The sequence below is a fragment of the Sorex araneus genome, chromosome 3, assembly GCF_027595985.1.
Source record: "Sorex araneus isolate mSorAra2 chromosome 3, mSorAra2.pri, whole genome shotgun sequence".
In the NCBI taxonomy this organism is placed as follows: Eukaryota; Metazoa; Chordata; class Mammalia; order Eulipotyphla; family Soricidae; genus Sorex; species Sorex araneus.
In genome coordinates, this window is record NC_073304.1 from 224,643,228 (window position 1) to 224,661,993 (window position 18,766).

At 54.1% G+C, this 18,766-nt stretch overlaps 1 protein-coding gene across 2 annotated transcripts in view; it reads left to right on the forward strand.

Annotated features, from left to right (window-relative positions):
- The first annotated feature begins 4,858 nt into the window (after positions 1-4,858).
- Positions 4,859-18,766, forward strand: part of ITGB3 (integrin subunit beta 3) — a 53,059-nt gene continuing 39,151 nt past the window's right edge. The window contains exons 1-2 of one of the 2 annotated variants that reach the window (XM_055133087.1): positions 4,859-4,897; positions 16,769-16,854. In XM_055133087.1, the coding sequence (XP_054989062.1) occupies positions 16,831-16,854 (24 nt within the window). In that variant the 5' untranslated portion in view covers positions 4,859-4,897; positions 16,769-16,830. Of the gene's footprint in view, positions 4,898-5,149; positions 5,252-16,768; positions 16,855-18,766 lie in introns of those variants that run through there. The other variant, XM_055133086.1, reaches the window with a different exon arrangement.

Here is an 18,766-nt window from a genome sequence, read left to right on the forward strand (position 1 = left end):
TGCTCATGGATCACTCCTGGTGGGGCTCAGGGAATCGTATGTAGCACCAGGGGTTGAACTCGGGTCAGCTGCGGGTAAGACAAACACTTTACCCAGTGTACTCTCTCCAGCCCTGGCCCACCTGTTTCTCAATTCCCAAAGTTGCCACTCAGTACCTGACTGCTTTTTTTTTTTTTTAATTTTATTGAATCACTGTGAGATAGTTACAAGCTTTCGTGTTTGGGTTACAATCTCACAATGATCAAACACCCATCCCTCCACCAGTGCACATTCCGCACCACCAATATCCCCGGTATACCCCCCCTTTCCCACCCTCCCCCTGCCTCCATGGCAGACAATATTCCCCATACTCTCTTTCTACTTTTGGCCATTATGGCTTGCAACACAGACACTGAGAGGTCATCACGTTTAGTCCATTATCTACTTTCAGCATGCATCTCCCATCCCAACTGGTTCCTCCAGCCATCATTTCCTTAGTGATCCCTTCTCTATTCCATCTGCCTTCTCCCCTCCACTCACAAAGCAGGCTTCCAGCTATGGGGCAATCCCCCTGGCCCTTGTATCTGCTGTCCTTGGGTGGTAAGACTGCTTTCATTCGTCCCTTGAAGCCTCTCTTTTTTCATGTGTATAATCAATATTCTGGTGCTTCCCTTGTTTTGGAAGTGGGATGGGATATGCCACCTCCAGTGGTGCTCAGGGGCTACTCCTGGCTCTGTGCCTGGGAAGCCACAGATGGTTCCAGGGATCACACCACAGTCAGCCACATGCAAGGCTTGTCACATACTGACCAAAGTCCAAGAAAGTCCTTAGCATAAAATTTTGCGCATAATAATCACAAAATAAAATGGCAACAAACATGCTAATATAAAAAGCAATGAATGATTCCTTCACCTCTCCGAGTCACAATCTGTAAAATGAGTTTGTGTGAGGATTAAGGGAGGTGTGTGTTAAGTTCTTGTGGAAAACATGGGCTACTGGGGACTGAGCTACCCGAGGATGGGCTTGACCATCTCTGCTCTCCCCAGAGCCGGTAACACCTGCCTCAGTTCCGCCAACGTTGCTGGGGACAGACAGCAGCAAAGAAGTGGTGGGTGTCTTGACCTGTAGGCAGACTTTAAGGATCAATTAGTATTAGATAAATATAGATTAATGATCCCCAAGGGAAAGCTACAGTTCACCTTTACTGGACACTTGCGAGATGACAGTCACTCTGCTAAATGAGTCATCTTAGTGTTTAAATCCCATCTCACAGATGGGAACATTGAAGCTGAATGCAAAGAAATAAATTGCCCAGGGCCACTGAGCTAACAAATGGTGGAGGTAGGAGTCAAATGTTGGCCACCTCAGACTCGTGCAGGCAATCCTTGCATTCTCTGTCCAGAGGAAGAAGGGGTAGCCCGAGAGGTCTAAAATATGTGGCTGGAGTCCAGGTGCAAGTCTGGACCACTGGAGCAGGGTCCGAGGAGATGCAGCTCTAATATCAGAGCAGGCATCACTCTTGCCCGGGGGGTGTAGGATGGGAAGTGTCTGGACAGCCATGAGCTGTTCTTTGGGTGCAGAACTGAATCCGGATTTGGCCAACTGGTACCTTATATTCGAAATTGGTGTGAAAAATTCATGGGCCCTCACTTTTTGTTCTCGGCAGAGGAGGGTCTGGTGCAGGGGAGGATGGGGACTCTAAGACTCGAGTTTCTTGGTTCAGACCCCACCTGGCAGGACAGGGCATGGTGCTCTTCTCTACTGCATCCTTGGTGACCTGGGAAGGGCCTCGCACCCCACTGTTGAATGATGTGGGTTTGCAGCTGGACAGTATGTGCCCAGCGTTGATTTCATCCCTCTACAGTGACCTTGACTTTCTCGGATAACTCCCCAGAGTCCAGACATTCATTCAGGCCAAAGGAATATCTGGGTTATCTCTCAACAGACAGACCAGATGTGCAGGAGGAGAAGATTCTGAGCCAGTAAATGATTCTCTGGTCTTCTTCAGTAGAGGCCCGGGTCGGTCTGTCACGAGAGCTCAACAGTCTCTCCGTGAGTAACAGCAGCAGTGGGAATACATTCTGTTGTGCCTTTCAGATTTTCCAAAGGCCTTTCATATCTGTGGGCTTATAGGACCTTGTGTGTGTGTGTGTGTGGGCGCGCACGCATGAGTGCATGTTTTGATGAGATATTAAGAGGCCTGGGAAGTGGGGAAAACAGCAGAGAACAGATATTTTGTATAGATTAAAATATTGAGACGATAGAGAGCTCTATATTTATTTTCACACTATATTTGATGGGGTTCAAATATGGTGTGAACCATGGGAACACCTGTAAGGGCGATTGGAGGCCGCCCTAATAGCCTCCATCCCTCTCGGAGAGCCCGGCAAGCTACCAAGAGTACCCCGCCCGCACGGCAGAGCCTGGCAAGCTCCCAGTGGTGTATTCGATATGCCCAAAACAGTAACAACAATGGGCCTCATTCACCTGACACTGAAAGAGTCCCCAATACAGCAGCATTAAGAAGGATGAGCAAAGAGAGGCTGATAAAATCTCAGGGACGAACTAGACTGCCAAAAGGAAGAGAGCTCTTAGTACAGAGGACAATTAAGTATGACAAAAGGGCTAGGAAGTGGCTTGGGTGCTCTATCTTAGGTGTCGAGGGGGAATTGAATGAATAGAAGCAAATTCCCTAAGGAGGAAGACTCCTGAGGAGAAACCAGGGCAGGATCCCATGGGTCAGGCAAGCATGACGGGCCATGTCTTAAAGGGCACTTCTACCTTAAGTGGATTGATGCCACAATACCTTGGATCCCCTCCATGGTTCTATCTCCTACGGAGAAAGGCACTTGGGCAAACCACAGACTAGCCATTCAGGCTCACCAACTTCTTTGCTTGTTTAATATTTGATTACAATGAACTTCTGGGCTGGGGAGACCGTTCAAAGAACTGAAACATGTGTTTTACATGTGGGAACCCCAGGTTTGATCCCTGGCTCCCCCAAACACTGCTGGGAGCAATTTCCTAGCAATGAGAGCAGGGTGCACTATCAGGTATGTCCCCTAAATAGATCAAATTAACTACCAAGTGTGGATCAAGAAATAGCAAAGAGGGGCTGGAGCGATAGTACAGTGGGTAGGACGCTTGCTTTGCATGCGGTCAACCTGGGTTCAATCCTGGTACCCCATATAGTTTCCTGAACCCTGTCAGGAATGTCCCTGAGCACAGAACCAGATGTAAGGTACGCCCTGAGCACTGAGGGGTGTGGCCCCAAACAAACAACCAAAGAAATATAGCTAGGGGTCTCTCTTTTTTTTTCACTTACCTGAGGCGTGCTAGGGGATAGAAAAATAATGAATCCTGACCCTGAATTCAAGAATCATATTCCAGTAGAAAAGATGGAGGTAGAAGAAATAATCCATAGCACTTTTATGACAAATTAAGTGGTCTGGGACTCACTCTCCCACGGTTAACTGCCAGCCTAGGCCACTTATTTGAGGACCTGGTGTAGACTCCGAACATGAACAACCACATCTGGTACCCCCAGGGAAGTGAAATACCTGGGGTGAGCCTTCCTCTGGGCTCAGGGTTCTACTAGGAGAAGTGAAACTTCCCGATGGAACTAGGAAGTGCAAGATGGTCCCACTGAGCTGGGAACATAGAGCCCAAGGCTGCAAGGATTGCTGCCGGGAGGAGGTCCCCAAAGGGGCCAACGTCTGTGTTCGAGCAGATATTCCCAGGGGTCTCTGGGTGCGGGATGGGCTGCAGGTCTGCCAGTGCAGAGAGCACCTGAGAGCTGAAGAGCCCTAGTTTGCAGGTGGCTCAGAGAGGGGGGAGTTTTAGCTCAGAGTGAAACGATCTTCCTCAAAACGGAGTGCTTAGATGGCCCTGAGGGTCCCCGGGAGACCCCTGAGTGACGGCAGCCGTAGGAGCAGGGACTGTTCTGGGTAGTAGACAACACCCTCTCACGCCCTAAGCGCGGAGAGAAACAGACCAACCCCACCTAAGAAGAAAGCCTTCCCGGTCTAGGTCAAAAGAATCTGCCAATAATTTAACATCCTAACAGAACAAAACACAATTCTCTTCCCAGGAAGACAAACTCTAAGTGAGTAGCCCACGAAGTGTAGTATACAGTCTAACGTGGCATGGGGAAACGTGTTTTATGGGCACGAACCGGACAGGACGAAGGGGTCTGTTAGCCAAGGGGAAAGAAGAGTTGTTTCAGGCATGGGCACCTTCTCTTATGGTCACAAAAGGGGCTTTATGTGGTCAAATATGTCACTACTATGTATTGATGAGGGCATTTTATTTTATTTATTTTTTATTTTTGGCTTTTTGGGTCACACCCGGCACTGCACAGGGGTTACTCCTGGCTCTGCACTTAGGAATTACCCCTGGCGGTGCTGAGGGAACCAAATGGGATGCTGGGAATCGAACCCCGGTCGGCCACGTGCAAGGCAAACGCCCTACCCGCTGTGCTATTGCTCCAGCTTCGATGAGGGCATTTTAGGCTGGTCGGTTAAATATTCCACTCCAGGGAGAGACTGACACTTCATGTAGGTTAGTTGTAAGTCTTGGGACTTACCATGAGTGACTTTATCTTGGGCCTTTAAATATGTACATAATAGTGTGTGTGTGTGTGTGTGTGTGTGTGTGTGTGTGTGTGTGTGTGTGTGTTGTGTGTAATATCCTCCCAGGCCATCAGCGCTTCCCCCAGTCCGCCAAAAAAGAACTGAGTAATGAAGGACTAAACGGTGCTGGGCACAGAACAGGCTGCTTGCGACAGATGTGTCAGTTGCACGAACGGAAGTGTGAAAGAATGGAACACGGGGTACAGAGAAATGTCCCAGCGGAGCAGGTGGAGGAGCGCCGTGGGTGCCCCCCAGGCGGAAGCCCGAGATCCGGAGAGGAGGCGCAGGTCAGGGCCGTGTAGCGGGACGCAGACCCCCCGCGAGCGAGGGTGCGCGCCCTTCCGGACGCTCGGGCCGCGGGCGAGTAGCGGATCCTCCCCGGGGAGGCGAGGCGGGGGCGGGAGCCGCCCCCACCGCCCCCTCCGCTCGCCGGCTCCAGAAAAGGGCCGGAGCGCAGGAAGCGCGGCCCGCGGCCCGCCCCGTCGCGTCCCACCCACCGCGTCCCTCCCCTCGGCTGCGGGGACCGCGGGTGCGGCCGAGGCGCAGCGCGGCGGCGGCGGCTGCGGAGATGCGGGCGCGGCCGCTGGGGGCGGCGGCGCTGGGCGCGCTGGTGCTGGGCGCGCTGGCTGCCGCGGGCGCGGGTGAGTGGGGCGCTCGGGGCCCGCCCGAGGCGGGGGGACGCGCCGGGGACCCGTCCCTGGGACCCCGCAACCCCAGAGCCGGGCGGGCGCCTGTCTGGGGGGCGGGGGTGGGGGTGGGGGGACCCACCGCGCCGAGCACCCGCAGGGGAACCCGCGCTGGGGCCTCCCGGGGCCGTTCCCGCGCTCGTGGGGGACGAGGGTGTCGCCTCTAGGGGGTCGCGCGCGTGCAGCCGGCTCCGGGCGCTTCTCTGGCTCTCGGCGCGCCCCACTTTGTCCCACGTTTCTGTTTGCTCAGACGTGGCGGCCGCTTGCGGGGGGATGCGGGGCCGCCTCCTGCACGGTCCCTGCGCGGACCCCGGAGCAGCGCTGCCTCTCCCACCACCCGGCCCAGCACCCGCGAAGTTTGCGGCGTCCCGGCGCTGGCACCGGCTCCCACAAGCTCCCTCCTGCAGGGTGAGCGGGCCCGGCCTCCCGGTGCTACCCGCGGCCCTGCAACCCCATCGCCTTCCTAGGGACAGCTCCCGGCTCCGGGGCCAGCGGGTGTCCCCACCCCCCACGCAGAGGGACCCCCGGGCGCTTTCGGTAGAGAAAGCAGAACTGTCGGTCCTGCAAAAGAAGGTATTTCAAGAAGTGAGATGTACCGATAGGTTCATTTCAAAGAGCTCTTCTGAAATGCTTTGATGAAGCCTCTGAGACTCTCGCCCACCTCCAAGAGATGCGTGTCTGTGCTCATACAGGACAGGGCTGCGCCATCAATGTGCTCTTTGTAAAATGACTGTTGAGCTGTGATTAGAGGACAAAACGCGCCCTTAGGTTGGGTGGGAGAAACTGTATAAGGGTTAAAGCACTTGCCTTGATCCCAGTAACACATGTGGTCTGCAAAGCAAGGACAGGAGCCTTCCCTGACATACGCAGGTGTGCCCTTCCCAACCCCCAAATCTGATGTTTGGTATGGACAGCTGGGGAGTTTTGGTTTTTGTTTCTGTTTGGGGGGCACAACCAGCAATGCTCAGGGCTTCGTCCTGGCTCTGTGCTACGTGACTGGAGTTGGGAATGGAACTAGGATGCTCTGTGTGCAAGGTGAGAGTGCCTGAACTGCTGTACCATCTCTCCAGCCCAGCCTGGTGAGTTTGAAGATAATCAGTCTCCAGCCTTTTGCCCTGGGAGATGATTGGAACCCTGGTCCAGCTCTGCTCTGTATGTGTGTTCCTGGTGGGGCTCAGGTGCTACTCAGGGCTCTGGGAACCTTTCCAGCTTTGCAGAAGACCAAACCCTCACTCCAGCCTGTAATGCAAGCACTTTAGTCCCTTGAGCTACCTCTCTAGCCTTGCTGTTGACAGGGGCAAGGAAGAAATCCAGAAGGGCTTCTCAGCTGTATCCTATGAGATGCCTGCTTTTATAAACTTAATTTTTTTTCTTTTTGGGCCACACATGGTGGTGCTCAGGGCTTACTCCTGGCTCTGCACTCAGAGATCATTCCTGGTGGCTCAGGGGACCATATGTGGTGCCCAGGTCAGCCACGTGCAAGGCAAACACCCACCTCCTGTACTATGGTTCCAGCTTGGTTCCAGCTTCTGAACTTAGAAATAGATCTTGCTTTCTTGTCGCATCTATAGTTTCCTTTCTTTTTTGTTTTTGTTTTCTTTGGGGGCCTCACCCAGCAGTTCTCAGAGCTTCCTTCTGGCTCTGCTCTCAGGGATCCCTCCTCCCGGGGCTCAAGGGACCATATGAGGTGCCAGGGATTGAGGCCAGGTTGGTCACGTGCAAGGCAATCTCCCTACCTGCTGCACCATCTCTTCAGTCCCAACTTCCTACATTTTGTAATGATCTCTGCCTCTAATAATTGTATTTTCTTGTGGTTTAGAAGTGAATTAGGGTCTAGCTGGGTTATTGGTCTAAGATTAGTGATGAAAAGCACTGTGCTATTTGGACATCTCCCTCCACCCCTGGCTCCTGGCTCCTTTCGTTGATATGTTTCACAGTCAGCATAATCACAGAAGTTTTGTTTGGTCCGTGTCACAGAGGGACACCCTGAGGGCCTGAGACAGGAAGTCATTTAGCCCAGATCACGCAGCCAGCGGCAAAGTCACAATCACACCGGACCACCTTCAGTCCACAACTGCTTTTTTCCCCAGCCAAAAGTTTTCCTATGTGTCTCCAGGTCCCGGGAGGGTTTCTGTTGGAGAGTTTTCAGGAAATAAATGTAGCTGATCTTTATAAGACTCCGATGTGTTGCTAGAGTGCCTCATTTACCTTAAAGTCCTCTAGGAGAACTTTTCACAGGTTCATCCTTGGGACTGAGGTGATTCCACCAGTACGGATGTGCTCCTTTATCTCGGACGCCCTCTGAGAGGTGCAGTAGCCCAGTAGGCGAGTAGGAGCTCAGGGCCAGACCCGAAGAGTAGGAAGCCCAGGAGCAAGTCCCCGCGGCATTGCACTTAGTCCAGCTTCAGTGTTGGTGGCCGGTTTGCAGGTGTCTGGAGAGCCCAGAGTGGTGGAGTGTGGTGTGGGACACCTGTTGTCATGGGGCAAGGAGGAAGGGAAGGAGGGGAAGGGGAGTGCAGAGGTCACCCCAGAATTGAAGAGCTGAGGATGGGGAGAAGAGAGGCACTTTTAGGTAAAATAAAACCTGAAGTTTTCCTGGGGTTGGGATTTTATATATCAAAGATGATGATGATGATGGTGTGTGTGACTTGCCATTGGTGGAACCCCGAAATCAGTTCTGCTGTAAAACAACATCATACTTGCCAGCATGTCCCGTCATTTTAGCCTTACCCAAGAAATGTTGGGTTCTGTGACTTTGTGACTTTCCCATTTAGATCTTGATTCTACCATGAGAGCACGTGGGTTACAAGTTGTTTTTTCGGTTGAGTCTATTTTTTTTCTTTTCTTTTTTGGTTGCACTGGGTTACTCCTGACTCTGCACTCAAGAATTACTCCTGGCAGTGCTTAGGAGACCCTATGGGATGCCGGGGATCGAACCCAGGTTGGACACGTGCAAGGCCTCCCCGCTGTCCTATCCCTCGGGGCCCCGTGGGTTACAAGTACTGCTCGCTGTCACCATCTTGGTGGACTAGCTGTGAACTGAGCTGCTCACTTCTCCTGCGAAGTTTATTTCCTGAAAACCCTCCCACTGAAACCTTCTGTGGGGGGTCGGGACCTGGAGACACATAGGAAAACTCTTGGCTGGGGAAAAAGACCGCTGTGGGCTGAAGGCGGTCGGGTGTGGGGAGTGATTGCCGACTTTGCCGCCGGCTGCGTGACCCGGGCTAAGTGACTGGCTGTCTCAGGCCCTCAGGCTTTCCCTCTGTGGCTCGGACCAAACAAAGCCTCTGAGTGTGCTGCCTGAGTGAGATGGTGCAAAATGAGTGCTCAGTAAATGGCAGCTTCTTCCTGTCCGTGCTATCTGCTTCGCTTCATGTCCGAAGGCTCCGGAAGGAGAGCGAGAGCGAGAGCGAGAGAGAGAGAGAGAGAGAGAGAGAGAGAGAGAGAGAGAGAGAGAGAGAGAGAGAGAGAGAGAGAGAGAGAGAGAGAGAGAGAGAGAGAGGTCCTGTCTCCCTGCCTCTGTGAGAGGGGGCCCCATTCCACACCGGCCGAGGGGCGTTTCTCAGCCACTCTGAACCCAAACCCAACGTGAGCCCCCTGGGAGAGGCCACGGAGGGGAAAGACTCCTGCGTTTGCTCCCTCCCTGAGGAAGCGTTACTCCTTGTCTCCGGGAAGGAGAAGCGTCAGCCTCAGGGGTCAGGCTCCAGGAGAAGAACGCCAGGTCCGTCTTGCTCAACATTCCGTGCTCAGTACCTGGCACAGAGGAGGCACGACAAGTGTCCGTGGGAAGCTCGGGTAGGTCTCTAGAGATGACGGCTGCATGTCAGAAGCCCAGTAAGCGAATCCCTGCGTTCATTCATTCAGCTGTCCTGGGGCTCAGCGGGGCCTTCAAGGAGCGCTAGTGGCTTCTCTGGGCACACCGTCCTCTGCGTGGTGTCTGCTGCTGGCCCCTGTCTGAGTGTGCTTGGGACTCGGGGAGCCTCTGTGAGGGCCCCTCCCGGAGGAGGGCCAGGCGCACCACACCCTCCCTTGTCCGGGTGGCTGAGGTCTCCTGGGGACATCAGCCCGGGCGAGGAGGCCACAGTGAGGAAGGGGAGTTTGGCGAGGACTCTGGAATTTTCTGATAGAAATTCCTCCTCCACTCCTCCCCACCCTTCTAGGGCTCTCTGGTTATCATCCCCTCCCAGCCCCAGGAATCCTTCTGCCCTGGCTGGCGGGGCGAGCCAGGAAGCGTGCCCGCAGAAACCGCAGCTCTTGAATCAGCAGACAGATAATTATGGGGGCAGTGACTGAGCAGCTTCAGGAAGAAGCCACTTGATGTGACGCAGCCCACGGGCTGGCCTGCTGCTCTGGCCGCGCCTCCCCTCTCCTTAGCCCTCAGCCTTGAGAGTGGGAAGCTTGGTACCTTCCACTGCTGGGGGGGCGGGGGGGTGGTGGTGCAAGCAGTGAGGCCTGGGCACCCCTGCTGAGCCACACCCAGGCCTGAGAGCAACAGCTCACACACTCCCTATTGCCTTCCAGTCCTCCCTCCTGCCTTTCTTCCTCCTTCCCTTCCTCCCTCCCTCCCTCTCTTCTTCCTCCCTCCCTCCCTCCCTTCCTCCCTCCCTCCCTCCCTTCCTTCCTTCCTTCCTTCCTTCCTTCCTTCCTTCCTTCCTTCCTTCCTTCCTTCCTTCCTTCCTTTCCTCTTTCCTCTTCCTCCCTCCCTCCCTCCTTCTCTCTCCCTCTTCCCCGCTTTCTTTCTTTCTTTCTTTCTTTCTTTCTTTCTTTCTTTCTTTCTTTCTTTCTTTTCTTTCTTTCTTTCTTCCTTCCTTCCTTCCTTCCTTCCTTCCTTCCTTCTTTCTTTCTTTCTTTCTTTCTTTCTTTCTTTCTTTCTTTCTTTCTTTCTTTCTTTCTTTCTTTTTTCCTTCCTTCCTTTCTTTCTTTCTTTCTTTCTTTCTTTCTTTCTTTCTTTCTTTCTTTCTTTCTTTCTTCCTTCCTTCCTTCCTTCCTTCCTTCCTTTCTTCCTTCCTTCCTTCCTTCCTTCCTTCCTTCCTTCCTTCCTTCCTTTCTTTCTTTCTTTCTTTCTTTCTTTCTTTCTTTCTCTCTCTTTTTTTCTTTCTTTCTCTCTTTCCGCTCTCTTTTTTTTTTCTGTTTTGGATTTTTGGGTCACATCTGGTGATGCTCAGGGATTATTACTGGCTTTGCACTCAGGAATTACTCCTGGCAGTGCCAGGGGGACACATGGGATGCCAGGGATTGAACCCAGGCTGGCCTCATGCAAGGCAAACGCCCTACCCGCTGTACTATCGTTCTGGCCCTGTTTCTTTCTCTCCTTCCCTCCTGCCTGCCTGCAATGCTCAGGGGATGATACACGATACCGGATGTGGACAGTCAGTCACCATCACTACAGTCAAGATGGAGAACTTTTTCTGCACTCTTAGATGATCTTTCTCTCTAGTCCCTTTGTCATCAGTTTCCTGTTCCCACCTTTTGTTCTTGACAACCACTGGTTCCTTTCCTGTCCCTTTGGGTTTACCTTGCAGGGACTCAGAGCCGTGAAACCACACAGTGCTCAGCCTCTCGAGTTGGCTCCTCCCACTTAGCACAGCACCTCTAGAGTCCTCTGGTGCTCTGCCTCTCCGAGTGCTGAGAGGTTATCTGAGGCTGCTCTGGTTTCCTCGGGTATTGAGACTGTCACCCTGAAAGCTTATTTTTGTGGCCAGATGTCGCGTGTCACAGACCAGGACAGGAAGAACCTGGGACTGTCATCGCACTTAATATTTCTGTTAGCATCTTTGAGAAAAACAACGCACTGTGTCTCTTTGTTTCTCTGTCACGTGCCCACGAAAGAGCCTGCTCCAAATCACTGCTCCCTGCCTCCTTTCGCCAACAGCGTTTCTTAGCTCAGTCAGTGGAGATGCTGACAGTCAAGGAGAGAGTGAGATGTGAGTGTGTGTGATGAGGAAGCCCATGCTGGACCCGAGCACTAGCGCATTGCATGTGGATGTCCCAGCCCTGAGCCCTGACCCCTCGTGTGTCCTAGCAACACCACTTATGGCCAATCTCTTTCTTTTTGTTGGGGGGTGGTGGCTTTTTTGGTCACACCTGGTGATGCTCAGGGGTTACTTCTGGCTCTGCACTCAGGAATTACTCCTGGCAGTGCTCGGGGAACCATATGGGATGCTGGGGATTGAACCTGGGTCGGCCGCGTGCAAGGCAAGCTCCTTACCCTCTGTGCTGTTGCTCCAGCCCTAGGATGCACATTGTTCACAGCTACTCCGATCGTTTATGTTTATGTCATCATAAGCCACTAGAGGATTATGCACCATAGGGTCATTGCCACTTAATAATATACCCTGAATGCCTTTCTATGTTAGTTAATGACTTTTTCTCTTATTTATCCCAAGAACTATAATTCTAGCCAGAAGGCATATCGCTACATGAATATACCTGACGTTATTTAATCAATTCCCGGTAGAGAGTTAGTGGAGTCATTTCCAATGATTTTGGCCTTCACTCATTCACTTTTATGCATCTTTGTTCAAGTGTTTCTATAGACTCAATTTCTTGAATGAAAGCTGCTGGACCAGAGGATAGGAACCTTTAAAGTTTGAATCAGTTTTGCCAAATCATCCCTTAAAACAGTAGGACCAGTTTGCCTTTCTGCCAAGGCAGGCTGGTGGTCCGGCTCGGTGACCCCACCGGTGCCTGCTGCTTATCCCACAAGGCTGGAGCCAGGGGCGAGCTGGACAGCTGGATGCCAAGGAGGCCACCAGCAGAACACTGCTGGGCTGGGCCTCAGTCGAGCTTGGTACAGGCTTGTCCCTTCTCTCACTGAATGAGTCAGCAGGAAGGTGGAGCCTGTGCTGATAAAATTTTCCAGAACTTGTGATGTAGCATTTGAAAATACCATGTGGACCCTTCAGAAGAAATTGGCACATGCACAATGTTTGTGGCATCTCAGGCTGGGGTTGCTGGGCCTCCCTGAATCTCGGTCACTCTTGAGGCTAGCTGGCTGGCCCATGTCCTCTAGGTCTGGCCACACCTTCTAGCTCATCTAGCCGGCTTTTCACAGGAGCCAAAGAGGGAGATCCTGAGAGGTGAAGTGACCCACCCAAGACCATATGGCTGATTTTTGTTTGTTTGGTTTTGGGGTTTTTTTTGCTTTTTGAGTCATACCCAACAATGCACAGGGGTTACTTCTGGGTCATGCACTCAGGCATCACTCCTGGCAGTGCTTAGGGAACCATATGGGATGCTGTGAATCAAACCCAGGTTGGCCATGTGCAAGGCAAACACCCTACCCGCTGTGCTATTGCTCCAGCCCCATGTGGCTGGTTTTGAGTCATTGGCACGTCTAAGTCTGGAGGGTACTCCTGTCTCTTGGGATGTAGGAGATTTCCTCCAGGTGTTCAGTTAGAGTCGAAGGGGCATCTGTTTCCTGACCCCGATGGGGTGTAAGGGGGCTGGATATCCCTGGGACAGGAAGTGATTAGAACAAAAATCAGGAAGAAGGAAAACCGATGTATTGATTATAGATGGTTCCTTGACATGCTATTTTATTTCAACCTTTAGCTCCAGAGGTCAGTATTCTACACATATGTGGGACCCTGGGAGAAAAGGAGCATTTATTGGGGGTCTCCAGTGCTTGGCTGCATGGCTGGGTTAGAATATGGAGGGAAACATGACATGGAATCAAGTGCCAGGGAGATGGGGCCAGGCCTGAGGTCACACAGGCAGGGAAGTGGCCCCGGTGGCTTTCCACCCGAGGTTTCCTGTTACTGGTTTGCAGGGGGGCCACGTCACATCCACCGTTACACAACGCATGTGGTCTCTGCTTCCCCGCTCCTCCCTATCAGCATTTCTGGGGGACTCAGGTATCTTCTGAAACTACAGCCACACCTGCTGTGCTGGTGAGCTTTATGCAGCGGTCAGCACTTACTTGCTCAGTTAACCCGTTGGATGTGATCTGGCTTTGCTTACAAGGGCAGGACCGCTGACTCGAGGCTTGGTGCCGGAGCACGGCCAGAGGTCAGAACACTTTTGACTTTTTCCATGTGGGGATCCATGTGCTCAGGCTCATGTCTTTCTCGCTGTCATGTTCCATGTGCCATCCATTGGCGAGCCCTGAGAATTTTCCTAGAGTTTCACCACGGTATGACCGCCTCTACCATACGGGTCCTGCCCCGCGTTGGCTGCTGCCTGGTTGGAACACCCCCTCCTTCCTCCCCTTTGTCATCTGCTCTCCTTTGGGGGGCCAGGAGGATCCTTTTCTGCTCGTCTCTGCTCAGCTTCCTCCAGTGGCATGAAAGCCACGCTCCCAGCGGCGCACTTCAGCTTCTAAGGGTCCGGCGTCTTGTCTGCCTCGCCATCTTTCTTCCCATTTTTAGGGGGAGATGTTGGGGCTCACACCTGGTAGTGCTCAGGGCTTACTCCTGACTCTGTGCTCAGGAATTACTCCTGGCAGTGCTCAGGGGACGATATGGGATGCCGGGGATTGAACCCGGGTTGGCTGGGTACAAGGCAAATGCACTCCCTGCTGCACTATCGCTCCAGCCCCCCATTTTTCTTCCCTTCTTGGCCACCCCTGGAGGGAACGCTTGAACTCTAACCCTCACTTTATAAGCCAGATCTGACCATCGTCTTACCTTCGCTTGATGGTTCTGGTTCTGCTCCCCATGGCTCCATGTTTGCGGCCTCCTCAGCCGCGTCTATAGGATCCTGTAGAAAAGTGTGTCTCCAGGGAGAGAAAAAATAAAGCACTTGCCTGCTCTAAACTGCTTAGAGCTCAGGGCAAGCACCGCCGCCACGAGGCAACAGCTTTCACTGAGCCCCTTCTGGCTGCCAGCGCCTCCATCAGAACTTGACCAGGATTCTTCACCCGTTTGCCCTCTCAAGCTTTGGTGGTGTCCTTGCTCTGGCTAAAGGGGTCAGAGGAAAGGCATGCTAAGGCCTGTTCATCCTTTCAAGTGACAAAACAAGACACACACACCCCCTTCTCTTGCAGGGCTCGGGCTCGGGCTCCTGCACGCAAACAGAGCCCCAGTGCCTTCTGCACGCTGGGGAGGAGGGTGCCCACAGAACCACAACTCGCTGGGCCAGCGTGGCCTGGCACAGATGCCAGTGAGTCAGTCCCTTCAGCTGCTTTCTAGAGAACCTGCCCTTGGTGGCAGGGAGGGGACATTGGTTCTCACCAAAGCAGCCTGCGATTCATTAAAAAGAGGAAGTGATAGTATAGTGGGTCCGTGTTCGCCTTGCATGCAGCTGACCTGAGTTCAATTCCCAGCATCCCATATGGTCTCTTGAGCAGTGCTAAGACTGATCCCTGAGCACCACAGGGTGTAGGTCCCTCTTCCCCACTCCCCCCCCCCAAAAAAAAGTGGAGGTAAGGGAATGTGGGTAACGATGCCCCCGCCCCCAGAATGCTCAGACCTGAGGTGCCAGAACCACCAGGGCGCTTGGGTGATGCTTGGGGGCCTTCAGGGCCACACCCAGTGATTCTTGGGAGTGCTGGGGATGGAGCCTGGGCTGGACATGAGTAAGGCACATGCGGGGCATATGCCCTAAAGCCTGGACTGTTGTCCTGACCGCGGAGTTCTGTACCTGTGGAATCATCTCTGTACGGCCAGGATGGTGTTCAGTGGTACAGGACTCACCTTGCATGCGAGAGGCCCTGGCTTCAATTCCTGCGCACCCCCTCCCCCCCACAACACACACACATGCAGATGACCATCCCTGCTTCAATCCCCATCATGGTATAGTCTCCTGAGGACCCTGGTGGTGTAGCCCTCCCTTCATCACCCCCCAAAAGGTAAAATATCCTAACCCGTACAAGTCAAGCCAAGTCAGATAACCCTTACCCCGGGGGCTCTGTGGGCGGGGAACACCTGCCTTAGATTAACGGCCCCCGGCCCCCGAGGCGCCCTCCCTTGATTCTCAGCCCTCTGGAAGTGCAGGTCACTGCAAGGCTCTGAGGAGGCAGTGCTGTTTGAGTCTTACAGTGCGGGGATGATGGGGGACACCCTGGAGTCCGGGAGGCCTCCAGGGCTGCACCTGGCAGTGCTGGGGTCCCTGTGGCGCCAAGGATTGACCTGCAGCTGCTGCCAGGCAGGTGCCTTGAGCCCTGTGCCATCTCTCCGTCCACGCCTGTTTTGAAAGAAAAGAACTAGAGACACTGTGACCTGCATTAGTGCAGCTGTGTTGTGTCAGGTATGCAATGTTGCTGCACAGCACCTACCCCCTGTGTCAGGGGACAAGCAGTACCTCCCGCCCCACCGCCCCCAGCTGTACCCAAGGCTGTTACTAACCCCTTTGGATTGTTCTAGGCACCCCCCAGGGGGTAGTATTGATTGCTTGGGGAAACACGGGGTTACACGAAGAGCTTCAGGGACACAGGGGAAGGCGCCCTGCGGTCAGGATGCTGTCTCTAAAGATAGACTTGCTGGTCTTCCCAGCTGGGGGCCAAGGGGCTAAATAAGCAAACTGGATACAGGGCTTATCAAGATAAGTGGTCATGGGGTGGTCTGGGGCCTCGTTATCGTGTTCTTGTGGGCAGAAGCCTTTTTGGGGGCAGGCGCGGAGGAGGCTGATTTGACTGCGGCGGGAAGGCCACGCCAGGGACGTGGGGAAGATGCGGGTCTCTATCCAAGAAAGGCCTGAGGTTTGCTTCCTGCCTGGGCTTCTCAGGGCTATTTTGGTGCTTCTGGTTGTCGCCTTCCCCTTCCCCCTGCCCTAACCCCCCAGCCTTTCCTCTGTCTTTGGGCAGGAAGAAGACTTGGTCACATTGCCATTTATTTTTTAATTTAATTAATTTATTTTTTACAGTGCTGGGAATCTAACCCAGGACCTCAGGGTCTTACACATATATGGCAAGAGCTCTAACCACTGGGCTCCATCCTGGGCCCCCTTAGTCAGCATTTCGCAATTGTTTCTGTCCTTCTCCCTGAGGTGTTCTGTGCTTGGATCCTGAGATGTATACCTGGGGAATCCTGAGTCTAAACGATCTGCATTCTGGAGAGGCCCCGTGCCAGCCGTCAGCCTGCACCCCACATTACGGCTGCATGTGAATGCTGACGAGGCTCATCCTTAAGTTCTCTGGGCAGTGACTTGCACTAGCCCTGATGGGCCTCCTGTCCATTTGCACAGTGCGCTTGTTTCAGCGCCTTTACGAGAGAGGGGCCCGCCCACAGACTCTTCCTTTCAGTGGAGTTTTTCTCGTTTGCAAGTGGAGTCCGGTCTGGGCCCAGTCCAACAATTATTAGCCTGTTCCGGCCCCTTACTCTGCCCGTGGCAGTGATGACTTCCTCTCCGCCTTTCTCATCCTCCTTCCTACCCCAACACCCTGTGTTTGATAAATACCTGAAGTCGGGGGTCGTGTGCAACTAAAAGGTGTAACGCTGAGCGTGTGGGGGCAGCGGCAAGGACGGGGGTGGGGGCGCAGCAGTTACTCCAGTGCACGCCTGGGAGCTGACGCCTTTGTTCTCTGTGTTGCAGGCCCCAACATCTGCGCCAGCCGGGGCGTGAGCTCCTGCCAGCAGTGTCTGGCTGTGAGTCCCATGTGCGCCTGGTGCTCGGATGAGGTAAGGACCACAATGCCGGGCCCCCCTCCCCCAGCCTGTGCAGGGATGGGTGCACGGAGCTTTCTCCTCAAGCCACCAGCCCCTGGGTTTTCAGAGCAAAGCGGAGGCGGAACTCTTCCCTTAATGGACACTGAAGGAAGCTGCCCAGGGGCGTGGCTGGGAGCCGAGTCCCGAGTTTGTCCTGGGGGCCTGGCCTCGGCCACTTTGGTTGGGCCTCCTGGCCTTCCGCTAGCCATTGCTTCCCTTGACCATGTGTGGCTTTCCTTCTCTGAGACATGGAGCACCCCCGGAAGCAGGGTCTCTGCTCTCAAAAGGACACGCAGAGGAGCATTATTGGTATCAAGGAGACACTAGCTTTCAGGCATGCTGAAGGGTTTTTTTTTTTTAATTTTATTTTTTTATTGAATCACCTTGTGGAAAGTTACAAAAGTTTCAGGTTTAAGTCTCAGTTATGCAATGCTCAAACACCCATCCCTTCACCAGTGCACATATTCCACCACCAAGAATCACGGTATACCCCCCCCCCCCCATGAAGGGTTTTTTTTTTGTCTTTTTTTTTGCTTTTTGGGTCACACCCGGCAATGCACAGGGGTTACTCCTGGCTCTGCACTCAGGAATTACTCCTGGTGGTGCTCAGGGGACCATACGGGATGCTGGGAATAGAACCCGGGTCGGCAGCATCCAAGGCAAACGCCCTACCCGCTGTGCTATCGCTCCAGCCCTGCATCTGGCAGTTTTAAAAGGCAAAGGAAGGGGCTGCAGAGCTAGACCAGAGGGTAGGGTGTTTGCCTTGCATGTGGCCAACCCGGGTTCCATCCCTGGCACCCCAGATGGTCCCCCCAAGCACCACCGGGAGTAATTCCTGAGTACAGAGCTAGGACTAACCCCTGAGCATCGCTGGATGTGATTCCCCTCCCCCCAAATTAAAGGCAAATGAAAGCGGCATGTTGATTTCTGTGTGGAAGGTTGGACAGTGAATCTTCTCTCTCCTCCTCACCTCCCGGCTGACTGCGGCCAGTGGATCCTCCTCTTGCTCTTTCTCCTCTTCCCCTCCTTCCTTCCTTCTCCTAGGTGTCCATGAGGGGAGCTGGCACAAGCTGGCACAACTTGTGAGGCTGGGAGGGTGACTGGAAGGGGTTCGCTGTGTCTAGGAAGAAGCTTGTTGTGTCTGGGCCCCAGGGGATGAGTGTGTCTGAGGGAATGTGTCGGCGCAGTTTGGGGCCCTGGTGGGAGTTTGGAGCTGGCCAGGGCTAGGGGCGGTGCATGTGACGGGGAGAGGCCGGTGATTACAGAGGCTGAGATGAGTCATTGCCCACTGGGGGGGGGGGCCTCCCCGCACCCCAGGTGCTTACCTGAACACCTGTGGGATGCTCTCAGCAGCCCGAGGCTCCCTCGGTCACCGCAGCCCATCCCTGCTCTGACCCAGTCCCTCATTCTCTGTCTGCTTCACTTCCCAATTGCTGAGTTTCCTAAAAAGGTTGCTAGCGCCCCGCAGGCTGGGGGGGTGGGGGTGGGGGGTGGAGAGAGAGGAGGCTGCGTTCCTCCCTGCACAGAATTGCCACGAACCGGCCCGGCCCAGCGCGCTGCTTTGGCCTCGCCGCCGCTCAGCACGGGAGCGTGGAACTGCCTCTCCAGGCAGCGGCCCAACATCTGGGCCACGTTGACTTCATTTAGCGAAGAGGCAGTTCCCTGGGGCTGGGAGGGGGTGCGGGGAGGGCTGCGCTGCCCTCCGCCCCCAGCCCCCGCAGTTCCCCGGGCCACGCCCCTGCCTCAGGGGGGCTGCTGAGCGTGATCTGGGCCCCGCCCCTCTGATTGGCTGGATCCTCCCGGTCTTGGGCCCCACTGGGAGGTTATTGAGCTTTTGAGCTTATTCCAGCGAGTTGGAATTCTGCAACTGGACCCTGGAAGACGG